Consider the following 22,801-nt stretch of genomic DNA (forward strand, 5'->3'; position numbering starts at 1 on the left):
ATGAAAAAACATGCATGAAGCATGTATCATAGTGTCTATCAGAGTAGATCTTCATCAATTCAGTTGATTTTTCTTCATCTTACTCATCCTCATATTGAAATAAGCACAATATTCTAATGATTGGTATTTGTAAACCTGTGATTTACTACTGGCTTTGCTGCAGGATGTGTGACTTTGAACAAAGCACAATCTTGTGCTCCAATGTTCTTATTTGTAGAAGGAAGATTTGAACTCTATAATCCTAAATACTCCACTATCCTTTCATCTAATTTTATTTCTTCTGCTCTTTGTAGTTTTAAAAGAACAATGACAAAATAGATGTACTACTATTTTCTGATTCTGCAGTGAACTACAATAGCCTTTTATGCAATTTGTCATAATCCAGAATATACTAATTATTGCAAGCTTCTTAAAGCCTCATCCTATGTGAGAATCACCTTGAAAAGCATCCTAATTTCCACCTGGAATAATTAAGAGACATGAAATTTTTTAATCTTTCTTAAAAACAAGAAAAATTTAATCTACATTTGAGTTTTTTCATAAGTTGAAATTTTTCTTCTATTAATAATTTCTATTTGAGTCGTAGACATCAAAGTTCAAGTTTCTTTTGGCCTGCAATTGATTTCTCCTTGTCTTCTAAATGACAACTACTGATTACATTAATATTCAGATCTCTGTCTTACCTCCCCCAGAGGTTACTTTTCATCCTTAAAAAAAAAAATATATGTTCTTGTATTCCTGAGAAAAGAATTATTATTTTTTCTATGAAAATAGATTGTAGTTAGAAGCGCCTTTCTTAAAGCATATGAACAAACAAAACACTGTCTCCACCTTAGATGATCAAATGATTCACTGTTACATAGACAGTATAGCAAATCTGCAAAGCAAAACCCATGAGACAATCCCTATTTCCCTGCTGCTGTCAAGCAAAATGACTATAATATCATTATGAAGAAATGGTTGAACAATGACAAAGGTGATCTTTGTACAACCCAATTTTTCTTACCTAAATTTTAAAATTATTCTAATAGATTCAGAATGCACTCGAAAATATCTTTGTCTTTGGGCGTAATATTCTACAGTACATTGTGATATTTCACACGTACATGGAAATGACAATTTCATAGGCTGTAGATTAGAGAGAGTGACTTTTTCCTCAGTCTTTCCCTTTGTGATTTTTATGATGGAGAAGCTAATCAGTGTTATTTTTCTACTATACTCCAAAATTCTCTTTTCCAAGCCACAGGGAAGAGCAAGCAAAAAAACCACCACCAACAAAACAGAACAATCCAAGAATAACAATTCTTTAATTAATAAATTAATGTAATACCATTTTACCTGCTTATCTTACCTGAATACAATGTAATTAACTTACAGATCACTTGAAACTTAAAAGTTAGATGAATATAATAAACTATATATATTATGCCCCAAGTTTCCACTTGAAAATCCTTTCCTTTTCTTGTTTACTTATCTTTGGTACATCTTTTCTGTAAGGGCACTTGGCTAATACCTTAAAAGTTTCCAAATATGAATGTCAAATTAGCTCCATGAGCCTCATTTAGTAGCTATAAGATGTGGTGGATACTCTTTACAGCATCTCTAGGAACTTTTGCCCTAGTATTTCTCAAATTATGTTACAAAGAGAATAACATCAGAATGGCTCATAGCATTTTCTCTCTTTTCCAGATACCGATGCAAGATTAAAAGATAAAATAGTCTGAATACATCCAATTATTATATATTTTAGAAATATCTGGAAAGCATGGTAGTATCATAGGAACATGTTTTATTTTACATATTAGTTGGAATATGAAACAAAAAAATCATCAGTGCATAGTTACATACTGATGACCTAGGAAATAGTTCTCATGATAGGCAATTTAAGAATATGTGCCCCCAGGTACAGTAGGGGATATTTAACATCTAGGGAGGTCATTATATTGAAATTGGTGGTCATTCACGAGGTCACTGTCAGGAAGAGACTGAGCTAAAGCAGAATATAAATTATTTTAAAGGCCAGACTTACTACTTTGAAACCATGCTATCTCCTGGGAAGCACATAGACGTGGTTGCATGAAAATATCCATTCATAAAAACTGTGTGTTTCTCCCAACTTGGCCATATGAATCACCACATGAGAAAGGAATATTAAAACATTAATCATTGTGATAAGCAGATGGAAACTTCATGATAATAGCAGGTGATAAAAGGAGGAATGCATTTTTTAGAAATCACATTATTTTGGCATTGTTTATGCCCACAAATGTACCAAAGCCACTACAGTTTCCTACATGGTAAAATACTGATAATTAGATACAGAATATTATAATACGTTAGGTAGATAGATAATGGGCAGATAGAATTATCACCTACATATTCTGCGTTATAAATAGTTGTAAACACTACAGTCTGAAAGAAATTTAAACAGAATTCTCAGAATATGAGAAACCCAACATTTTCCATATGCACTGTCATATTCCATTCTTTTTCTGATTTCATATTTCATTAGCATTTAGTACACAGGCCTTGGGATTTTTAAAAAAAGAAATATAAGTATATTCAATTTTGGTATTTGTGAACTATTTATCATTTAATTTACCGTCAAGGCCTACTAAATTTTGTTTAAGACACTAAATTAATTTAAATCCCACCTCCTTTACTTTTGATATGCAAATATTTTTACTTTGATGTCATAGCAATACAAATTGAAGTTTGCAACATGAACCGCTAATGCTAATTTGATTACTTCTGTATTAGTGTTGAGTGCTACAAAAATAGCAAGAGATTGTTTAAAAAATGAAACTGGGAATGGAAGAACTCTTTCTCTGCAGGCCCTCTGCAATGATGGTAGTATTAATGCATGTACATTAATGCTTGATGATTCTCATAGAGCCATGAATGCAATTTTGAAGGCAAGTAATTTAGGAGTTTTAGAAAACCTGACAGCTTGGTTTTTAAAAATTTGAGTTCATCAAAAGTCCTCACTTTATTTTTTTAATAGCTCAGAGAGTTTTAATCTATTTAAAATATTTATTCCAGATGATTTAGACAATGATTTATTTTTAGCAGTAAAGACGTTTATCAACTATAGTGACGACAAGGTGCCTGAATTGTGAATTTAATACTTTTTGGATGGAAGTGAATCAGGCCTCCTAAAAAAGGAAAAAAAAATGAGCCTTTTTAAAAAAATTTATTTAATTGATTTATTTGATAAAGTTGAGATTTCTAATGACCCGTAACGAAAAGGATGATATAAATATCTCTTTGAAACTGAAGCCAAGTATACCTAAAAACTATTGAAAACAGTTTTCTCCCTCTTTTTAAAACAGTACATGAAAATGGTATCTTGCCATGTTGAAAAAAATATATATTATACATGATCTCTAAGGTATTCCAATGGTGGAGCTGCAGTAATATCTGCCACCTGTAGTGCGCCTGCAGTGTGCATGTTGCTTGTCTGTTTATCAATGAAATGTCTGTGTATGTTTGTCTGCAATTTGCATTATGCCTGAAAGTCTTTATGCTCATTAACCTTTTACAGGTGCCGCACCATTCCAAGGAACTTCAGGTACTAAGAGAATGGGCATTACTTATAAAGGCACAACATACCTTGAGCTCCATCCTCTCTTCCTGCCTACACTCAGGCAATGTATTGGAGACGACTCAATGATCTAGATATTTGTGACCAAGCTAAGGAGTAGCAAATGACTGAATGAGGGCCATGTATAATTTCCTACATATGACCCTTCACCTGATTAAGGAAAAAAAAGATTTTATATTAAAAAAAGGGAGGGAGAGAGATTGAGGGAGATGGGTCAATCATTACTTTATGAAATTATCGAAGTTTTGCCTCAAGATGTCCCTAGAAAAATGTCTTAGAATGTACGTATGTACTGTTGATTTTTGTTAAATAAGAGTCCCGATAGTGTATGTGAAAGTACAGTACAGAGATTAACTAGGGTTAGAATGTTGAAGAATAGAGATTAATAGGCTGGTGGGTCATAAACAAAATTAATTACATTAAAGATAAATGAATACTGAACACTCATTGATTCTCTTTAAAATTATAATAGATTTTTTATGTAATGTAGTCATTAAATAAGATCACACATTCAGCTATTCCACACTTGTGGAAATTTACAATTTGTGTACTTAGAGAAGAAAAAGTATACAGTAATAGCCTCAGAGAAGGACAATGTGTATACATATATTTTATATATATGGTATAGAGATTTTTTTAACATTGTGACGACCTTAATAGTGGAGAATTCTCTACCAAAATGCTATGGTTTTGCCATAAATATTCTTAACCTCCATGTATGGGGAAAAAAAAAAAGGATTCTAATTCTTTCTAATCAGTGCTTCAAAAAAATCCATTTTCTTTTTTCAAATTAGTCACAAATTTCTTTTTCAAGATTTCCTTTATAAATGTGTTCATTTATATACAATACAAAGTTTTAAAAAGAATTTAAATCACTCTATCATAGGTTAAGCTTTATTAAATAGGTATTAGACTTTAGCAAACCACTTATAAAGTCGAAGAGCTTTATTAAAGTTGGTGGATGCTTGTGATTATGAAAATCATTAATGCTATTAAAAATAATGATGCTGCTGATACCAGTCCTTATCACTAAAACTATTTTCAGGGCTAAAAATGAGCAAAGCATAACACAAGCCCATTTCTTAATGGGTTCACAATCTAAATTACCATCTTGCTCAACCTCCCATTTTGAAAATGCGAACTCTTTTAGAAGTTACTTATGGAAATTATTAAACATAATAACCCCATCTTCTTATTTTCATAATGAGTGTAGAAAAAAACTATTTAACATTCTGTATATATATAATGAAGAAAATCAGGATTGGCTATAGTAAGGACAGAAGGCATCCTATTTTCCTCACTTTAAAAAAGAGATTGTATAGATAGATGTACATGTTCATTGCTTTGTTCATCTTTTTCATCTCTTTCTCACTCACACAATTTCTTTCAGTCCAGATGTCACGCTTTTCCAAAAAGTTGTCTGTTTTAAAATGCTTCCTCTTCTTGGTAGCACTCAAGTCACCAATGAAATGTTGTGTCTTAAATTATATCTCCTGAAATATACCATTGGCTCATGTTAAAGGAAAACCGAGCCCTGCTCCTTACCCTTGAGTCTTAATGTCAGTTCTTATTTTGCCAGTCTTCATTTTCATTTGAGCAGACAACTTGGCCACTGGATCTTGTTAAAAATAATGTGAAAATGACAAACCGTTTATCTTAGAGTGCAGAATTGTGAGAGGGGAAAGAGGACAGAGACTACAGGGGGAAATAATTAGGGTAGAATATCCTTGATAAAAGAATTGCTTGGTTAGTCCTTAGTTCCTTTTAGATCAGTGCTTATGTAAGGGGAACCATTTTTTTTTAATTTTATTCTACCTTAATTTAAATTTCGATAGCCACATTTGGCTAGTGGTTACCATATTGCACAGTGCAGATTTAGAGATTCATGTTCTCATTTAATTTGAAAAGACAAAGATTAAATGTTTTCAATTTAGCGTTTGAAATAGATACCAAAGAATAAAACTAGTCATCACTCTTTTGAAGACTGATTGTTCCTTTTGCTAATTTCAGATGACCTATCTTGGTTCCTGTGTTTTTAATCCCCTCCTTCATTGAATATAATTAAAATATATTGCAAATTAAGATTATACACACACACATATATATATGCCTGTATGTGTATATGTAATTAATACACATATAATTTTTATTAGTAGAATTTCAATAAACGTATATAAAACTGTTTATGGATATTAGCCATGGAGCTGACCCTCCTCTGGTGTGATGGTTAAGGTCTTGATTTTGGAGTCAAATAAACAGGATCAAGTTCTTTTTCTGTGACCAACTGAGTAGCCATGGGAAAATAACTAAGCTTCTTAAATCCTTTTATTCTTCAGTAGGAAAAAATAATAATGCTTCCTATAGTGTAGAATTGTGGTGAAGATTAAGTGAGCTAGTACTACAAAGCATAGAGCATTGTGCTCTATGTGTTTGTTCAGTAAATATCAGCCTGTCAGCCAGTCTCATTCTTAGTGCTGCCTAGTGCTATAAGGGGTCATATGAGTACAGCATGTTCTCAAAAGGAACATTTTTTTTTCTTTTATGTGGCTAACAGTGGATACTACCCAACCCAGCTGAATATGGAATGGAGAAGCTATACAGTGCCAAGGGGTTTTAGCACTTTCTCTTCCACTGGCCACAGAAAGGTATAGGGTGATCTTACAGAGTGCCTCAGTATAACAACAATTTTATACATTTTGGAAAAAAATGACACTATTTTCAAGTGTTTAAAGAACTGTCCCAAGGAAGGAGGTATAAATTTAATTCACAAAGGCTGCCCATTGAGCTTCTTGCTTTTGTTTTTAATAGTAAAACTGAGGCCCCATGCACTTGTTGGCTTTCAGATGGGGCCAATTTCTTTATTACAGCCAAACTGAGGGCATGATCCTTGTCATTTGAGAAGCCTTTAATCTGTGATTTTATCAAGGACAACGTCAGTTTAAAGAGAAGGAGCTGACATTGTTCAACTGGGATGGAAAAAAATGACTAAAATACATGCAGTAAGTTCTTCACTTTGGGGCCCCCAACTACTATCATTAGTGTTAACGTGCAATGAGGGCAGTCATCCAACTCTCTTTTGACAAGCAGTCCCCAGACATCCACCTGCCACTTAGAACGTCCTAAAATGTCACTTCCTGTCACTTCAGCGGAAGGTAGAGACAGAAGAGCTATGTGCCAGTCTATATTTTTTCTGACCCTAGTATCTGAATTCCCCACTAGGAGATCCTCTATGACTGGATGCCATACTTGACAATTTTTTTTGAAGTGTATACTTTGAAATCGGGTTACGGTGTTTTCCCTTTCCAAAGGGAGTCGTGGTAACCTCAGGTCTGATGCATCTATAACCACCATCGATTAGAATATAAAGAGATGGGACAAGCAGAGGAGCAGGATATTATGGAGACTGATGATGAATAATATCATTTATAATGTTTAAGACTGTTAATTGTAAGGAAAGCCTGTTCCAAACATAAATATGAGACTATTGTCCAAAAAAACCATGCCCATATTTGGGCATCAGCTATACTGCATTAGGTTTTGTTACAGCCTTATAAGAAAAGCAAACTAAAGTCAGGGTGGAGTGGGGGTTCATGTGCTGGGTTTCATTTTTATATTTTTTTGTAGGAAAGAAAATATTTTAAGAGTTTTGAAGAACACCATTAACTTACAGTTTTTGCCAAATAGTGATGATCCTTAAAAAAATGTTTAAAGTTGGAAGATTTAGCTCACTGTAAATTAAATAGAAGATTGGAATAAAATTAAAGCAAAAATAAAAATGCAATGCCCACTAACTGTTTAGAAGAGAGTGTTTCTGTATGGGTGTATGATCACAGTTTATAACATCTCTCAAATGTGTAAGTCTGGAAACTAGAAAAGGAAAAAAAAATACTAGGTTGATAGCCATTTGGATAGAATGTATACACAGGCAGTGAAAAAGACTGAACTGTCTAGTTGATATTTTCAAGTATCATATAGTTATTTAAAATGCTGACAGAAGTGTTAGCTCTACTTAGGAAAACAAGCATAATGGGGAAAAGTCCTACTACCTGCTTAGGTTGAAATAAAAGCCAGTAGGATTATTAATTCTCAAAATCTGCAATTATTTACTATCTTTCTGTATAATATCTATTTAAAAATGTCTATTTAAACATGTCTATTTCAGTCTCAGTGAGAATAAACTATGCAGTTTATATAGATTATCCCAAATTATAAGAAATTGGAAATCTATAGAATTTAGACACACCTGGAAAAGGATGGTCTGAAGTACATGTGTTTTCACCTGCAATGCTCTGGCCATTTCAGCTTCTTATCTCTAAGCAGACACCATGACCCATGACTGCTCATGGCAGCTGTGCTGTGATATGAATAAGCAGCTATTCAGAGTAGATGTAATGACACAAACATTTTATTATAGTTTGTTTTGCACTGGAAAAATTTAATTTGTTGCTTGTAAGATCAGAAATAGAATAGGTAAAAAGAAATTCAAATTGGGAAAGAGATGATAAAGAACAAATTTGTGTGAGACTCAAAGATCAGCTTTCCAACATACCCACCTAAATGCATGAAAGACATGTAAATATCTTACACTTCTACTTAGTTATTTGATTTCATAGGTTGAGATGGTTTGTCAGCATTTATGTTTCTGCTTGGACTGTCTGTGCTGTGTCTAGATTAAGTCAAAGTACATGTGTTTGAGATGTAGAGATAAATCATTGTCATTTATTAAAATGGATGCAATATTAATATTATAGTTTTTAATCATATAAATATATTCAAAACCATTACCAAAATTGACTTCAGAATACTAATACATGTTAATATATAGATTCATATTACTCGGTGCAGCAACTATTGGCTAGTTGTTACAATTGAGCTCTTACTATGTTGCTAGTCCAAATTGAGATGTGCTGTAAGCATAACATGCACATAGGACTTCGAAGGTTTAATACAAATGAAAAGAACGTAAAGTGTCTTATTAACAATTCAGTTAACAATTTATCATATATAAATAAGATAATATCTTGGATATTTTGGATTGGATAAAACACACTGTTAGAATTAATGTCACATGTTTCTTTCTTTTCTTTTATTTTTTTGGCTGTGCCTGTGGCATATGTGAGCCGGGGAACTCCTTTTTTTTTATTTTTTAAATATAGCCACAAAGACATTTAAAATTATGGTTTTGGCTCTTATGTGTGATTTGCATTGTATATTTTTTGGCATTGATGTGGACAGTGTTTATCTTTAAACACAAAAGAGAAATTCGGTAAAGATAAACAATGAGGCAAGTGTGTGTGTATGTATGTTTATTTCCTATTGCTGCTTTAATGAATTAGTGGCTTAAAACAACACATATTTATTATCTTATAGTTTTAGAGATAGAAGTCTGAAGTGGATTGCACCAGGTTAAAAATAAAAAAATCAGAAAGGCTGCATTCCTTTTGGAACCTCTAGGGTAGAATGAATCCCTTTTTCTTGCCTTGTTCAGCTTCTCGAGGCTACCTTCCCACACTCCTTTGCTAGCGATTCCATTCTTCCATCGTCAAAGCAACATGGGGCAAATTCTTCTAAGGCTGTCATCCCTTCAATTCTCTCTGTGCCTCCCTCCTTCTACTTATAAGGACCCTAAAATTAGTTCCATCTGAATAATCCAGGATAATCTCCCCATCTCAAGGTCAAGTGATCTGCCACTTTAAGCCTCCTCTTGCCATAAATCTAAGGTGTTCATGGGTGTCTGGGATTCAGATGCAGGCATCTTTGGGCAGCCATTGTTCTGCCTAGTGTAATATTTCTTCCTTCTCTTCCTTTCCTTCCTTCCTTCCTCCCTCCTTCCTCTCCCTTCCTTTCCTCCCTCTTTTTCTTTCTTTTTTTCCCTCTCTTTTTCTTTCTTTCTTCCTTCCTTCCTTTCTCTCTCTCTCTCCTCTCCATGTCACACCAAACAACCAATGCTTTTCTTCACACTTATTTCTTCCTTTCCCTATTGGTACTACTTATCACTTAAAATCTCATAGAAATTTCATATAGTGTTTATCTCACCCAAATCCTCATAGCTAAAGGCCAGTACATGATGACACAGAAAAACTACACTGTTCATTTTAATTTGGTGGTTCTAATTAGAGAGACACCTCTCAGAGTTTGGAATTGTTTGCTCTGTTCCTCAGAGAATAATAGCTGACACCACAACCCTATGAGAAGGAAGGGCAGGTTTTTCAGCGGGGATATGACTAGAACTTTCATGAAAAAGAAAAGGCTTTGAAACTAAGCCAAATAAAGGAAAGAGGCAAAGTACTTCTCTGCCTCTCTGAAAGACTGTTAGTTTAGCACACCTGCTCATACCTTTTGAGAGTACCTTGGGACATGCTTCCCTGAGTGGAAAAGGGGTTTCCTCAGGAAATTGTAGAAATGCAGCAGTGACTTGGTAACATCTCTTCACCTCACCAGATAACTGAAAAATTCAATCTTATTTTCAGAGTATAATTACTAGACACAGTCTTACCATTGCTTGCATAATATTGGGGGATAATGAAGCTTCGTTATAAGATAACTGATGAGAGGGAGTTCCCATCATGGCTCAGTGGTAACGAACCTGACTAGTATCCATGAGGATGCGGGTTTGATCCCTGACCTCACTCAGCAGGTTAAGGATCCGGCGTCGCCAAGAGCCATGGCGTAGGTTGAAGATGCGGCTTGGATCCTGTGTGGCTGTGGCTGTGGCTGTGGTGTAGGCTGGCAGCTGTAGCTCAGATTGGATTCCTAGACTGAGAACTTCCGTATGCCGCAGGTTTGGGCCTGTAAAGAAAAAAAAAAAAAAAAAAAAAAAGATAACTGATGAGAATAGTGTTTAGAAGTCCAAATTGTCTGCTGCATTTTTACGCAAAACAATTCGAAGACTTTCTAAAGGTAATAATCCATGGTTTTAAATGGAAGCCATCCTTTAAGATGTTATACTCTCTTTTGCCACATTTAAATTGTTTTCTTCTTTTCAGTATTGAGAGTGATTTAACTAGGCTTAGAAAGCTGTTAATTTATACTGTCTTTTGGACAAAGCTAAATTGGCTACTAATTGCCACAGAGGTATAACAATAAAATCAGTAAACTCTAAACATGGTGATTTAAATACATGTTGGGTATTTTCTTTCTTATTTTTTCTTTCCTTCTTTCATTCTTTCCTTCTTTAGTCCCCCCTCCTTCCTTCCTCCTTTCTTTCTTCCTTTTCATACAAGAGCAATTAAAATCAACTTTATTTCTGAAAGCTTTATATTATTTTAATGTAAGTAATTTTTAAGGGAAAATGTACCAGCTAAAGAGAAATATAATAAAATTAAATGCTTGAGGAAGACACAATAAATTTATATTATAATCCTGTAATTTAATTATTATTTTCATTGTTTTATTTTATAACTAGTTACTCTTTAAAATTTTATAAGTAATATTGGGAATAAGTTTGGATATGGAAGGAAAGGATTTTTGCTGTACATTCAGTCCATAATAATTTTAATCCCTATTTGGATGAAGCTTTTGTCAGGTTTTGAGTTGCATTTGGTATAGGAGATATGTTTTAGTAGACTTAGAGTTTAGACTTTGTCTATATTTAGAAAATGTAAGTGTGGAGAGCAGTACATTTCAAATATTCAAGCATCAGGTAAAATCCTTAAAACTGAGGATGAAGACAGGCCAAATTATAAGACATTTATCACGACAAAATCTGTGTATATTTAAAGACAGTGACTTAAATAACACAAAAATAACCGTCTATTGATTTAGACATTTGTATCTCAGAGACACATGCCTACACAAGTTGTTTTTCTAAAATCATGCAGATAATGATGAACTCTTTTCTCAGTACAGTTCTGCATTAACATAGCATGTTGGAGGTGATAATATATGCTGAATGATATATTTGTAATCAAGACATTTTAAAAGAATACTTAATAAAGGAAAGTCATCAGGACAAACAAGTTATGTTTCTTTTCCTAATTTCTATTGGGATATGGGAGACAGAAACAATCATAAAGTACATGAAGATATTTAAAATTTATTTTTTTAGTGGAGAATTAGGCACACAAAAATAAACACCCAGAGTTCCCACTGTGGCACAATGGGTTAAGAACCCGACTGCAGTAGCTCGGGTCACTGCAAAGGTGTGGGTTTGATCTCTGTCTGCGGTTCTGTCCAGACCTATTGAAACAAAAACTTTGACGTGGGGATCCAGCAACTTGTTCTTCTAGCTTAATTGAAATAAAGTTGAATACAAAAGCATTGCACATAGTTAATGTACACATCTTGTTAAGTCTAGGCATATACTATTACCACAACAACCAAGGCAGTAAGCATATTCATGACCTCCAGCTACCTATGTTTTAGTAAGTCCTCCAGAAAATCTGAGCACACCAATATTTGAAGCTACCTGCCCTAAAGATGTATTTTCAGCATTGAAATAGAAATGAGGACTTGGTTAGAATTGGGGATAAGGAAGATGGAAGAATCAGGAACAGCTAAAATTTATATTGTAGGCAGCTGAGAGGAGAGTGGTATCATTAAATGAGATAGGATATATGAGAGTACCTTCAAAAAGGTACTTTTGAAAATATTTAATTGTCAAGGAAGCTGTTACAAAAAAAGGATAGGTCTCCAGTCAAGTATCAGTAACTGGTCTTGATTAGACAAATTTTTGGTCTTCATTGAACCAGAGAACCTGTTTTACTTTGCTTGCAGTTTTCCTCTACTGAGAATGAGCCTGGATAAAGGCTTGAACACAATTAGATTGTATGGTATAGAGGAAAGAACCTTGGACTTGGGGTCAGAGGACCTGAACTATGGCAATGACAATGACCGAGAACATCTATAACACCATCTGGCTATGAAGGCTAGTTCTGTTAACTTCTCAGAGCTCTAGGCTTTTATTTTACTTTTGTTATTATTTTTTTTTCACTTTTCCCCACCAGGAAATATTGCCTGTGTTTCATAATTACCGTGAAAAAATAATGTGTGCAAAACAACACAGCATAAATTGTAGATTCCTTTCTTCCTTCTCAGCAGCTTGCTGATTACACAGCATTTCTTTTGCAGCACTCAAAAATTTGACTGAGAGTTAGTGAATTAGAGGAATGAAGATGGAGTATTTCTCAGGATATTCTCAAACATGCAGAGGAAGTCAAGGCCAAATAGTTACCTGTAAATTTATTTGAATAGTGCTATCCCTAAAAATAGCCTCATATAGTTAGTTTCTTAGAGAAAATTCTTGAGCAATACATCTGAAAATATTTACTAAGACATTGCAGGAAAAAATGGCTAAGGTTCCTTTGGCGAGACAGGGGACCAAAGATATATTACATTTCAAAAATAAAATAGCAATGCATTGTAATGTTTTGCTATCAGCTACACCAATTAATGCAGATGATGCTAATTAAAAGCAAATTTAGAGAGTGATTAGGTTCTTTCACTATTGTTAGGGAGAATTGATTCTTCTATAGATCTAATATGTTAAAGTAAGAAGTTAATGATATATTGATGTATTTTAAAGCACCTAATTTAGATTATAATTCTGAGGAAAACATTTGTGTTAATACTGAATATTAAATGACAAACGTTTTCTCTTGGAAAAGAAATGGCACCATTTGTATAACCCTAGAGCAAGGCACATGTTGATGTTTCAAATAAATTATTGTGTATGGCTGTATAATCTCAATTTTAGTCTTATAAAACTTATAATGCAAGAATTCTATTGCACATGTGCTCATTTATATGGCAGTATACAGCTGTGTGTGGCATAATAACTTTATTGAACAAAATTATGTGCTGTAGAACTTGCTGCAAAAATTTCATGGTCCCATCTGGACTAGCTTTGCAATTGAGAAGGCTGAAGTGGGCAAAGATTTTCACAGAGTTACAGAAAACAGCAGTAGCTTTCTGCTGTCAATTTTAACATTTAGAAAATAATGTCAGTAGGTGTTCAAGCTAGAAGAGTGTCTTTTTCAAACTCAAAAAGGGTTTTCAATTTGGAATAAAGGCACTCTCACTATGTGAAGGCCCTTAAAAATAAATAACGTCTGGTTCATATCTGAATATATTGGTCTTTGCTTGCAATGTTCCTAAAATCTTATATCTTCAATTCAGCAAGCCAGTTGATTCTTATATTTCACCAACATAGGCAGTTAAAATAGCTATGATCCGGAAAAATTATTTTCTGAAGGCTTATATTTGGCTAACATTATATAAGACTTAGTTATGCTGTTGTTTATGAGGAAAAGGTTAAAATAAGTATGAGGTGGATTAAATGGCAGGACACAGTATTCATTGCTTTCTTCTGATATCTTCCATCTTTCTTTCCCTCTTACCCTTTTTGCCTCCCTTCCTTCCTTCCTTCCTCCCAAACAAAACATGTGACAAAAAGAGAAAGAAACAGCACAAGATCCATCTACATAAAATCTAGTAAGCCTGAGTTTGGAACAAGAAAATAGTGTATTCCAAAAAAGTATTGCTAATGTCTACTAAAATGGTAAAAAATCAGAGGTGTTATTGTCATTGTCTTCATGTTGACTAATCTTTATACTATGATGGTATATCCATATGTATAAAATATATGCATATACATATATACCATATAAACCTTTTATAACAATGAAGAAAATTCAGGAAATACATTAATTATATGATAAAACTAGGACTGTGAGTGGTAGTAGTGTGGGTAAAATAATATACAAATAATATACATATTTAAATCAGTGTACAGTCACATGTATGAGTACTTTCGCTGAATCAGGCCTCAGATTTAATAATGTGATTTTTTTATGTATATAATTACACACCTGATATGTTTCATAATCATCATATATATGTATTTTTTTCTCAAATCTGTAAAGGCACACAAACTTCTATTCAATCAAATATAGTTCATACACACATACCAGCATGGTTTTACATTTTAAAAGTAAGTTAAAAAGTACGCCTACTAACCCAACCATGAAATCATGAAGTGAAGAGTGAGTGAGCCAAAATCTAATTATAGAGAAGCTGTTCAAAAGAGTACCTTTTGTTGTTATTTTTATTGTTGAGAATAGATACATAAATGAAGGGAAAAATCCATTAATATGTTCATATTTGGTGTTGGGAACAGAAATATTTACCCCCTACTTCTATGATTAACACAATAATTATTGCCTTAACAAGTATAATTTTAAAGTCCAATTAACCAATTACATACCACAACAAAACAACAAAAGCATCATTTGGACTGTACTACTTAAACTAATTTTAAACTCCTAAAGAAATGAAGATGCTGGGCCAATATGCTAGAACATAGCTTCTTCTAATATGTAGAGCAAGCTGCCTTGTTTTTATAAACAGCCACAGCACACAATCCTTTCTCCAGTGCTATAAATTCTGTCCATCTAGCTTTTTTCACTTAATAGACAATCACCAACATACTTATAAATGCACATAATGGAAAATCAATTCACTAAAAAATAGATCTTTTTTTTTTTTTTTTTTTTTTTTTTGTCTTTTGTCTTTATAGGCCCATACCTGTGGCAGATGGAGGCTCCCAGGCTAGGGGTCTAATCGGAGCCGGAGCTGTAGCTGCCGGCCTAAACCACGGCCACAGCAACGCCAGATCCGGGCCGCCATCTACAACCTACACCACAGCTCATGGCAACGACTGATCCTTAACCCACTGAGCAAGGCCAGGGATTGAACCTGCAACCTCATGGTTCCTAGTTGGATTCGTTTCCACTGTGCCACAACGGGAACTCCACTAAAAAATATAAGATCTCTATTTGACCTATATTGACAAGGAGAACAGGCATGATTCAAGTCAAAATTTAATTCTGAAGGTATATCAGCCTCTCAACAAGATAAAATGATAAGCGTTCAGTCACCATGTGCATTTCATCCCAGTAAATGTTCACACAATTCCAAATCGGACCATTGCTCTCTGAAGCCATGTGGACTATTTAAAACTATGAGTAGCCCAACAGTTTCACTGCACCATTGAGAGTACTCCAGTACTTAATGGGGACAATTTTGTTGTTGTTTTTAAGTAAATTGGCAAAAATAAGCTTGCTAGAGTTATAGGCTCTACTTAGATGGGTCCTGAGAATAGAGGCCAGGATTTTTACAGTGATGCTAATAAACAGCTTTTGATCCAAGATTTAAATAAGAATAGAGATATAATCCAAGAAAACTAAAAAATACACTATAAGCCAATAACAGAATGTCACTAGGGTGTTTCTTTTAATAAAATTATGCTTTACTGATTAATGCAAATTTTAACTTCAATTTTGGCATGACATAATTATTCCTTAAGGAATTCTCAACTTAATAGAAAAATCAAGGGGGAGAATGATGCTTGTGTCTGTTATATTGATTCTGTCTATAGTTATAGCCCCAAATATTTTGACATGTGCATTCCTGTAATATCTGAAGCCCTGTTTCATTTATAATCATAATTCTCCTGCTGAGAGCATGGCTTGTGCTGATGCCAGCCTGGGCCTCTCCCCTTGAGGTCAGAAGAAAAGTAATTTATATATTTTAATTAGTCTAAACTTTAGCTCTGAGTAGATGACTTTATCTTAAATCATAACACTTCCAGAGATAAATGCATCCCTTTAAGAAAAATAGCTGTTTTCACATTATTCATTCACGTGCAGCTTTTTGAAAAGGCACAGTTGGTTTGGAAAAAAATAAATCATGCTTGTTTAAAATTTCTTTTAAAATACTTACCAAGTGTTTATGTGTTTTAAGCCTCTTGATCACCTCAACCTCCCTGCCAGAAGCATACTTTCATTTAAATGTGTTTATTTTAGATTCTTTCTTCTTTGCAGACTTTCCAACTGCAAGATTTTACATAAAGGACAATGAATATGTAGAAAGTGAGTCTAAAGTAGTGATAGTATCTTACTCACCAAGAAAATTTTCTGTCAGAAGCTTCCACAGTGTAAACATTTCATCACACAAAAAAAGCTAACTTTTTTTTTCTTTAGAAATTGCAGCTGTCCTCTATTGGTTCTAACCTTCTTTTTTTTTTTTCTTTGCTCATAAAATATATTAAACCAGTTTCTTCACTTTAGGTAACACTAAATTAAACAGGTTTTCTTTTCTTTTCTACAGACCCAGCACCAGCCTATTGGGTTGTATAAGCAAAATAAAGCCATTTTCCTCAAACTCATTTGAATCTCAGAAGGGTGAATACAAATCCTACCAAGATTTTAAAGGAGAAGAGCTTCTTCTTTGGCCTTAGAGATTTACTTTATAGCCATTGGGACATTTCCCATTACCTAGTAGCTGGGGGAAATCTTGCCCATTTATAAAAAACTGGCACATTGGAGAGACCCATTTAATTTCATTCCATATGTAATTGATAGTTATACCCTATATGCTGTATTATACTGAGTTTTGTAGCAGGGAGGGAGGTGAAGAGAGAGAGGGAAGGAGAGAGAAATAAATATGGGACAGAATCCTGGCCTTAAGCAAATTGTATACATGCATTTAATAACTAATTCCCAATACAAGGCAGAATATCCTTTATTTACTAGACTATGAAGTACAAGCAATACTAAAATAAGGAGTGAGACTGATTCATAAGGATAATAAAAGTAATAGTAATATCCAATAATATCCCATATGTATTGAATATAGCACTGTTTTATGTACTTTCTATTAGCTCAATATTTTCAGCAATCTTATAAAGTTAAAACTATATTATTTCCACTTTAAAGATGAGAAAACAATTCAGAGTGAGTAATTAATTTGCTAACATCTTATAGTTAAATGACAGAAACAACACTAAAACCAGATAGTCTAGCATCAAGCTCATAGGATGACTTAATGTGAGAAAGGGTGAAAGTGAAACACAAAAAAGCAAAACAAAACAGACACCCCAAAAACATCTTCATCGGTGACTTCACTATATGAAATAGTATTTCTGCAAAAAATGGGCAAGCCAAATCTCTGAGTTTAACTTTTCCTTTCAAAAGTGTGCGATTAATCATATTTGGCCTACAGCTTGTAGGGTTTTTTGAATTTCAAATAGTTTATCTTGTAAAAGAACTTGGTAAAATTGCTCTGCAGATGTTAGTTTTGTGTCTGTTATTGAAGTTTCCTTTTCCTTTTTTTCTTTTTCAATGAGGAACTGAGTGTTGCTTGAACTATTTATAATGGGAAGTTTGGGGAAGCTGGGAGCCACACTCCTTTGCATTCATTTGCTGTGAGTCTCTCCCCAGTCCCAGAGTTTAACACTGAAAGTCACGTGGAAAGAAAGAGATGCACATTAATGGAGGTGCCAGGGGCAGAGCCACTTTTATAGGGCAGCGATAGCTGTCTGCTTTCACTATCACTGGTCTTTTTCACAAAGAGATTAGCTTTGAAAGGGAAAAACACCAAGTTCAAAATAGGTTTCATATGTGAAAAATGTTAAATTAGGGAAGCCACAGTTTACAAGAACTTTCTCCCTAGTAACATATTCTGTGAGCTTCTCTGCATAATATGATTTCAAAGATATAAGATTTTCCTTACTATGTTGGTTATTATTATTTCATTGAAAAATCAGATGAAAGATTCTAACCATTTTACAAGTAGAAAAAGAAACATGTCCAATGCATAATTTATATATATATATATATATATATATATGTTAAAACACTGCAAACACCAGGCAATATAGCTAAACCCTGTCCAGCATGGTAACCACTGCCCATGTATAGCTACTATTTTTAAATGAATTAAAATTACAAATTCAGTTCTTCAGTCACTCTAGCCACTATTTTATAGAACAGTTTATCATTGCAGAATATTACTATTGATGGGGATGGTACAGAGTTGTGGTGAACCGGTCAAGCTGGACTTGAACTTCCTGTGTTTCAGTCTGGCTTCATTTAGTAGCATTGTGACCTTGGTGAAGTTCACTTGAGCTTCATTTTTCATCTGCAAAATGGGGATACTAATAATACCGATCTCATATAGTTGTCAAGAGAACTAAATGGTATAATATACATCAAATATTTACTTCAGTATCTGGCACACAGTGCTTCATAACTGCTGGCTCTTGTTATTAGGGGCTAGCCATGTTTTTAAAGTCATTAAATTAAATACCATTAATTGGTAAGAAAGGCATCAATTGTACATCCCAGGATTAAAAAATCAATCTGCTGGAGTTCTCACTGTGGCACAGTGGGTTAAGGATCCGGCAACATCTCTGTAGCGACTTGAATCACTGCTGAGGTGTGGGTTCAATCCCCAAGCCGCTGCAGTGGGGTGATTAAGAATCTGGCATTACCTCTGCTGTGGTGTAGATCCTAGCCACTGCTTGGATTTGATCCCTGGCCTGGGAACTTCCATATGATCTAGGTGCAGCCGAAAAAAAAAAAAAAAAAAAAAAAAACAAGAACAGTAACAACCAAAAAAATCCATTCATGGGCTCCTATAAATTTTGAAAGTAATGCATTTCACCTCCATATAGTCATGTATTTTTTGGTCCATTTTCGAAAAAGATATGAAACTATTAACAAAATTTTTAGGAGTTCCTCTTGTGGCGCAGCAGAAATAAATCCCACTAGGAACCATGAGGTTGCAGTTTTGATCCCTGGCCTCACTCAGTGGGTTAAGGATCCAGTGTTGCCATGAACTGTGGTGTAGATCACAGATGAGGCTTGGATCTGGTGTTGCTGTGGCTCTGGCGTAGGCAGGTGGCTACAGCTCCGATTAGACCCCTAGCCTGGGAACCTCCATATGCTGCAGGTGTGGCCCTAAAAAGGACAAAAGACAAAAAAAAAAAAATTTAAAGGACAAATACAACATAACTGAAAATGATTACCCTAATTTTAGAAAGACAAAACTAAAATCAATGATGACGATGGGTACGTATAGGAGACCATGGTTTAAGGAAGCTTTTGCAACTGAGCAGCAACAAATATTAACTGAGAATCCTCTAACTATGGCCAAAGTGAGACATGCGATATAGGCACAATCTTAATTTAATTTTTTAAAAACAGTTCAGATTAGGTCCAAATAGATTTAAGAAAAATTTCAGAGCTGCATTCACGTACAGTGTAAACCCAACTCATTCTTCTTAAGTAACCGAACCTTACAGAATTGGTAGGAAATGTCCTATTACCCATAGCTGTTTTAATAACCTACTCTTGTTTGTAGATTTTTTTTTTTAAAGCGGCTATAATCAATAGACCCTACCATTCATCCAGGGGGAAACTAGTAGAAATTAGCTAAGGAAATCGGAAACACTAGCTTACAGGTGGGGTGTTGTTATGTAACACAGTGGTGACAGCACTGAAAGTAGAATCTGACTGCTTGGACCAAATCTCTCTCCTACATTACAAGCTGAATGACTTGGAAAACTACTTAATCCCTCTGTGTCTCAATTTCCCATCTGTAAGATGAAGATAATAACTGTAACACTTTGATGGGTTCTTGTGAAGAAAAACTGGTGCTTGTAACGTAGACTGCCTGACACTCAGTGCATATACAATATGAGCAGTATTGGATGTCAGTCAGCAACATGGAGTGGCTGGCTGTGATTTTGGAGAAATCTCCTAATTTCTTCTCTTCATTTCCCTCCTGAAAATTTGATACAGAACAGGCTTGCCAATTGGTCTGTATTGCACTGATGATCATCACATAGAATAAAACCTTATAACATTTTAATATAAAATATAAGAACTTAACTCTAGTTTTCATTCTCATATTTTCCTAAAAATGCTATTCAGTAAATTTGTGTGTTGCGATGCAGTTTTTAGAGAGTATAGTTCCATATGCTTTTTGCTGTTGTATGGTTTTGTTTCTTTTTTTTTTTTTAATATTTGGTAACTCTCTGGGGTAATTGTCTAAAGAGTTTTTTCAACTTTAGGGGAATAAAAGAATGAGAATATACGCTAATGGAAATCATTTGGAGAAACCTGAGTAAATCTAGTAATTGCGTGCCATCTGTGGTAAGGAAATTAAATAGTGCACTCAACGTGATTCAATAATTAAATATGTATTTATTAAATCATTTGTAATAGCTTTAGTATATGACCTCAGGTCTCAAAGGCAACCACACAGTGATTACCCTTGAAGCTTCATGGAAAAGTGAATTACAGAATCAACTTTCTGTTCTTTTACTGCCTGGATATGCTTTACCTTGAAATTTCATTGTAAAAGAAACTTCCCTGTTCCTCACAACTCTTGCACACAACTTCATCACCGCAGCGTGACATGGGGTGGGGTTGTGGAGGGGATGCAGAATGTCATGAAAAGTTGATAGTAAACAGAAACAGTCAAAAATTACCTGTGGGAGATGGCAGATGAGCAGAGATACGGAGACAGAAGGCAGGCACTCTGCATGGCAGCTGGACAGGAGAGAAGGTGCATTAGTCAAATGAATTACAAAAAAAATGAAATTAAATTCCAGAGAGCTTCTTCACATTATTAAGTTTTTTCAGACTTCGAGATAGATTCTTAGTTGCCTCTCTCCCTTCTTGCCACGGTGTTACTTAGGGCAAAAAATTTAAATCTTAGCGTTTGGAGAACAATGTAGATCTTAAGTGATCAACTTAGGAAATGACATGTTTCATAAAACATAGACTGATTTTAACGTGGTAAACTTGAATGACTTACTTTTAAAAGTCCATTCTCACAGATCGTGTCCAAATATTTGTTTTATAAATCCACAAGTTAATGCTCAGGATGTGTTTTCTTACTTCATAAGCTAGATTTCCTGGACAATATGATGAAAAAAAAAAAAAGTACTAGAAAAATTTTAAATGAATGTTAGTGTTTTTCTTCTTGACTTTCTCTTCGTAATTTACACTTTCCTGTTAAGGAATAACAGCTCTAAAGTATCCTTTGAAGCTCCAATTTAACCTCTTTGTCCTATTTCCTGAAACCAAGTGGATGTTTTATGATTCTAACTCCTACACCCACAGATTGCCATGCTGCTTTATCTATCTTTCTCTTTATTTTCTACAGTTCAGTAAAGTTTGTATTAAGGGAAATCCTTTCAAAAAGTAATTTTAAGGAAAAAGTTTCCCTTAAGCTAACATAATTCTTATTTCTTCTACTTTCAACTTCAGCTCTTAACTTCTTTCCACTGTATTCTCAAATTTGCAGTTATGTAATTTTAGATAAGTCTCTTGCCTATTGCCTACCTTTTCCACACTTTACATTCCATCAAATAATGTACCAAATCATTTTGCACCTGTGATGCAGTTCAATCTGGTTGCTTTAATAATCAAAATAAAGAGATATTTTGGAAAATCAGTGACATATAAGTGAGAGGCATTGAAAATGAACCCAATTTTCTATAACGCTGGTTCCTGTGTAGTTAAAATAGAAAATGATAGTAACATTGAAATATAGTGTAATGTCTAATATCGTGTAGATTTAAAATGTGGTTAACGAATCCAACTAGGAATCATGAGGTTGCGGGTTCGATCCCTGGCCTCGCTCAGTGGGTTAAGGATCCAGCGTTGCCGTGAGCTGTGGTGTAGGTTGCAGACACAGCTCAGATCCCACATTGCTATGGCTCTGGTGTAGGCCAGTGGCTTCAGCCCCAGTTAGACTCCTAGCGTGGGAACCTCCATATGTTGCAGGTTCGGCCCTAGAAAAAGACAAAAAATAAATAAATAAATAAATAAATAATAAATAAATAAATAAATAAATAAAATAAATTGTCAGGTTAGCTTTACTCAAGTAATCAATTGTCAAACGTCACTTTACCAGGATATTTTTTTTAGTCCATTTGTTCCACCTGCTTCCACGTTTTGGCACTGGAAAATCTTACTCCAATTGGTGGAAATAGTGAAGCAGCTGTTTGCAATGTCAGTAGAGAAATATTTTAATATTTATTGAAAGCAAGGAGCTGATTCATATGAAAATTGAAGGCACATACACACATACGCACATTGAAACATTGTATATTTTTGCTAGTATTAAGAACTCCACAGCTTCTATACAAGATCTGCCAAAAGTCACAACTGAAGACTGAAACCACTATCAATTTGGTAGAAAGTTCTAGCGACTTCTAATTTAGCAAAATTCCAATTACTAATCTGGATTTATTCTGAGAATTAGAAATTTTTCATTAGTTTTCAATTAATTATATTGAATCAAAAAGTATTTTACTGTGTCTACATACATTCACCATCTGTCTCTCCGATCTATTCAGAAATTATGTATTGGGACATTTTCAGAAAATTAATTGTGGACTGA

General features: G+C 34.2%; 1 protein-coding gene across 7 annotated transcripts in view; it reads left to right on the forward strand.

Annotated features, from left to right (window-relative positions):
* PCDH7 (protocadherin 7) overlaps nt 1-22,801 on the forward strand; it is a 418,557-nt gene that overhangs the window by 258,830 nt on the left and 136,926 nt on the right. The window contains exon 3 of one of the 7 annotated variants that reach the window (XM_084970758.1): nt 3,545-3,571. Within the exon in view, the coding sequence (XP_084826884.1) occupies nt 3,545-3,571 (27 nt within the window). 7 annotated transcript variants of the gene reach the window in all.

Source organism: Sus scrofa, chromosome 8 (assembly GCF_054392235.1).
Source record: "Sus scrofa isolate SSC_HxYL_T2T_F1_AM1 chromosome 8, Sscrofa_HxYL_maternal_Yorkshire_Landrace_v2.0, whole genome shotgun sequence".
Taxonomy (NCBI): domain Eukaryota; kingdom Metazoa; phylum Chordata; class Mammalia; order Artiodactyla; family Suidae; genus Sus; species Sus scrofa.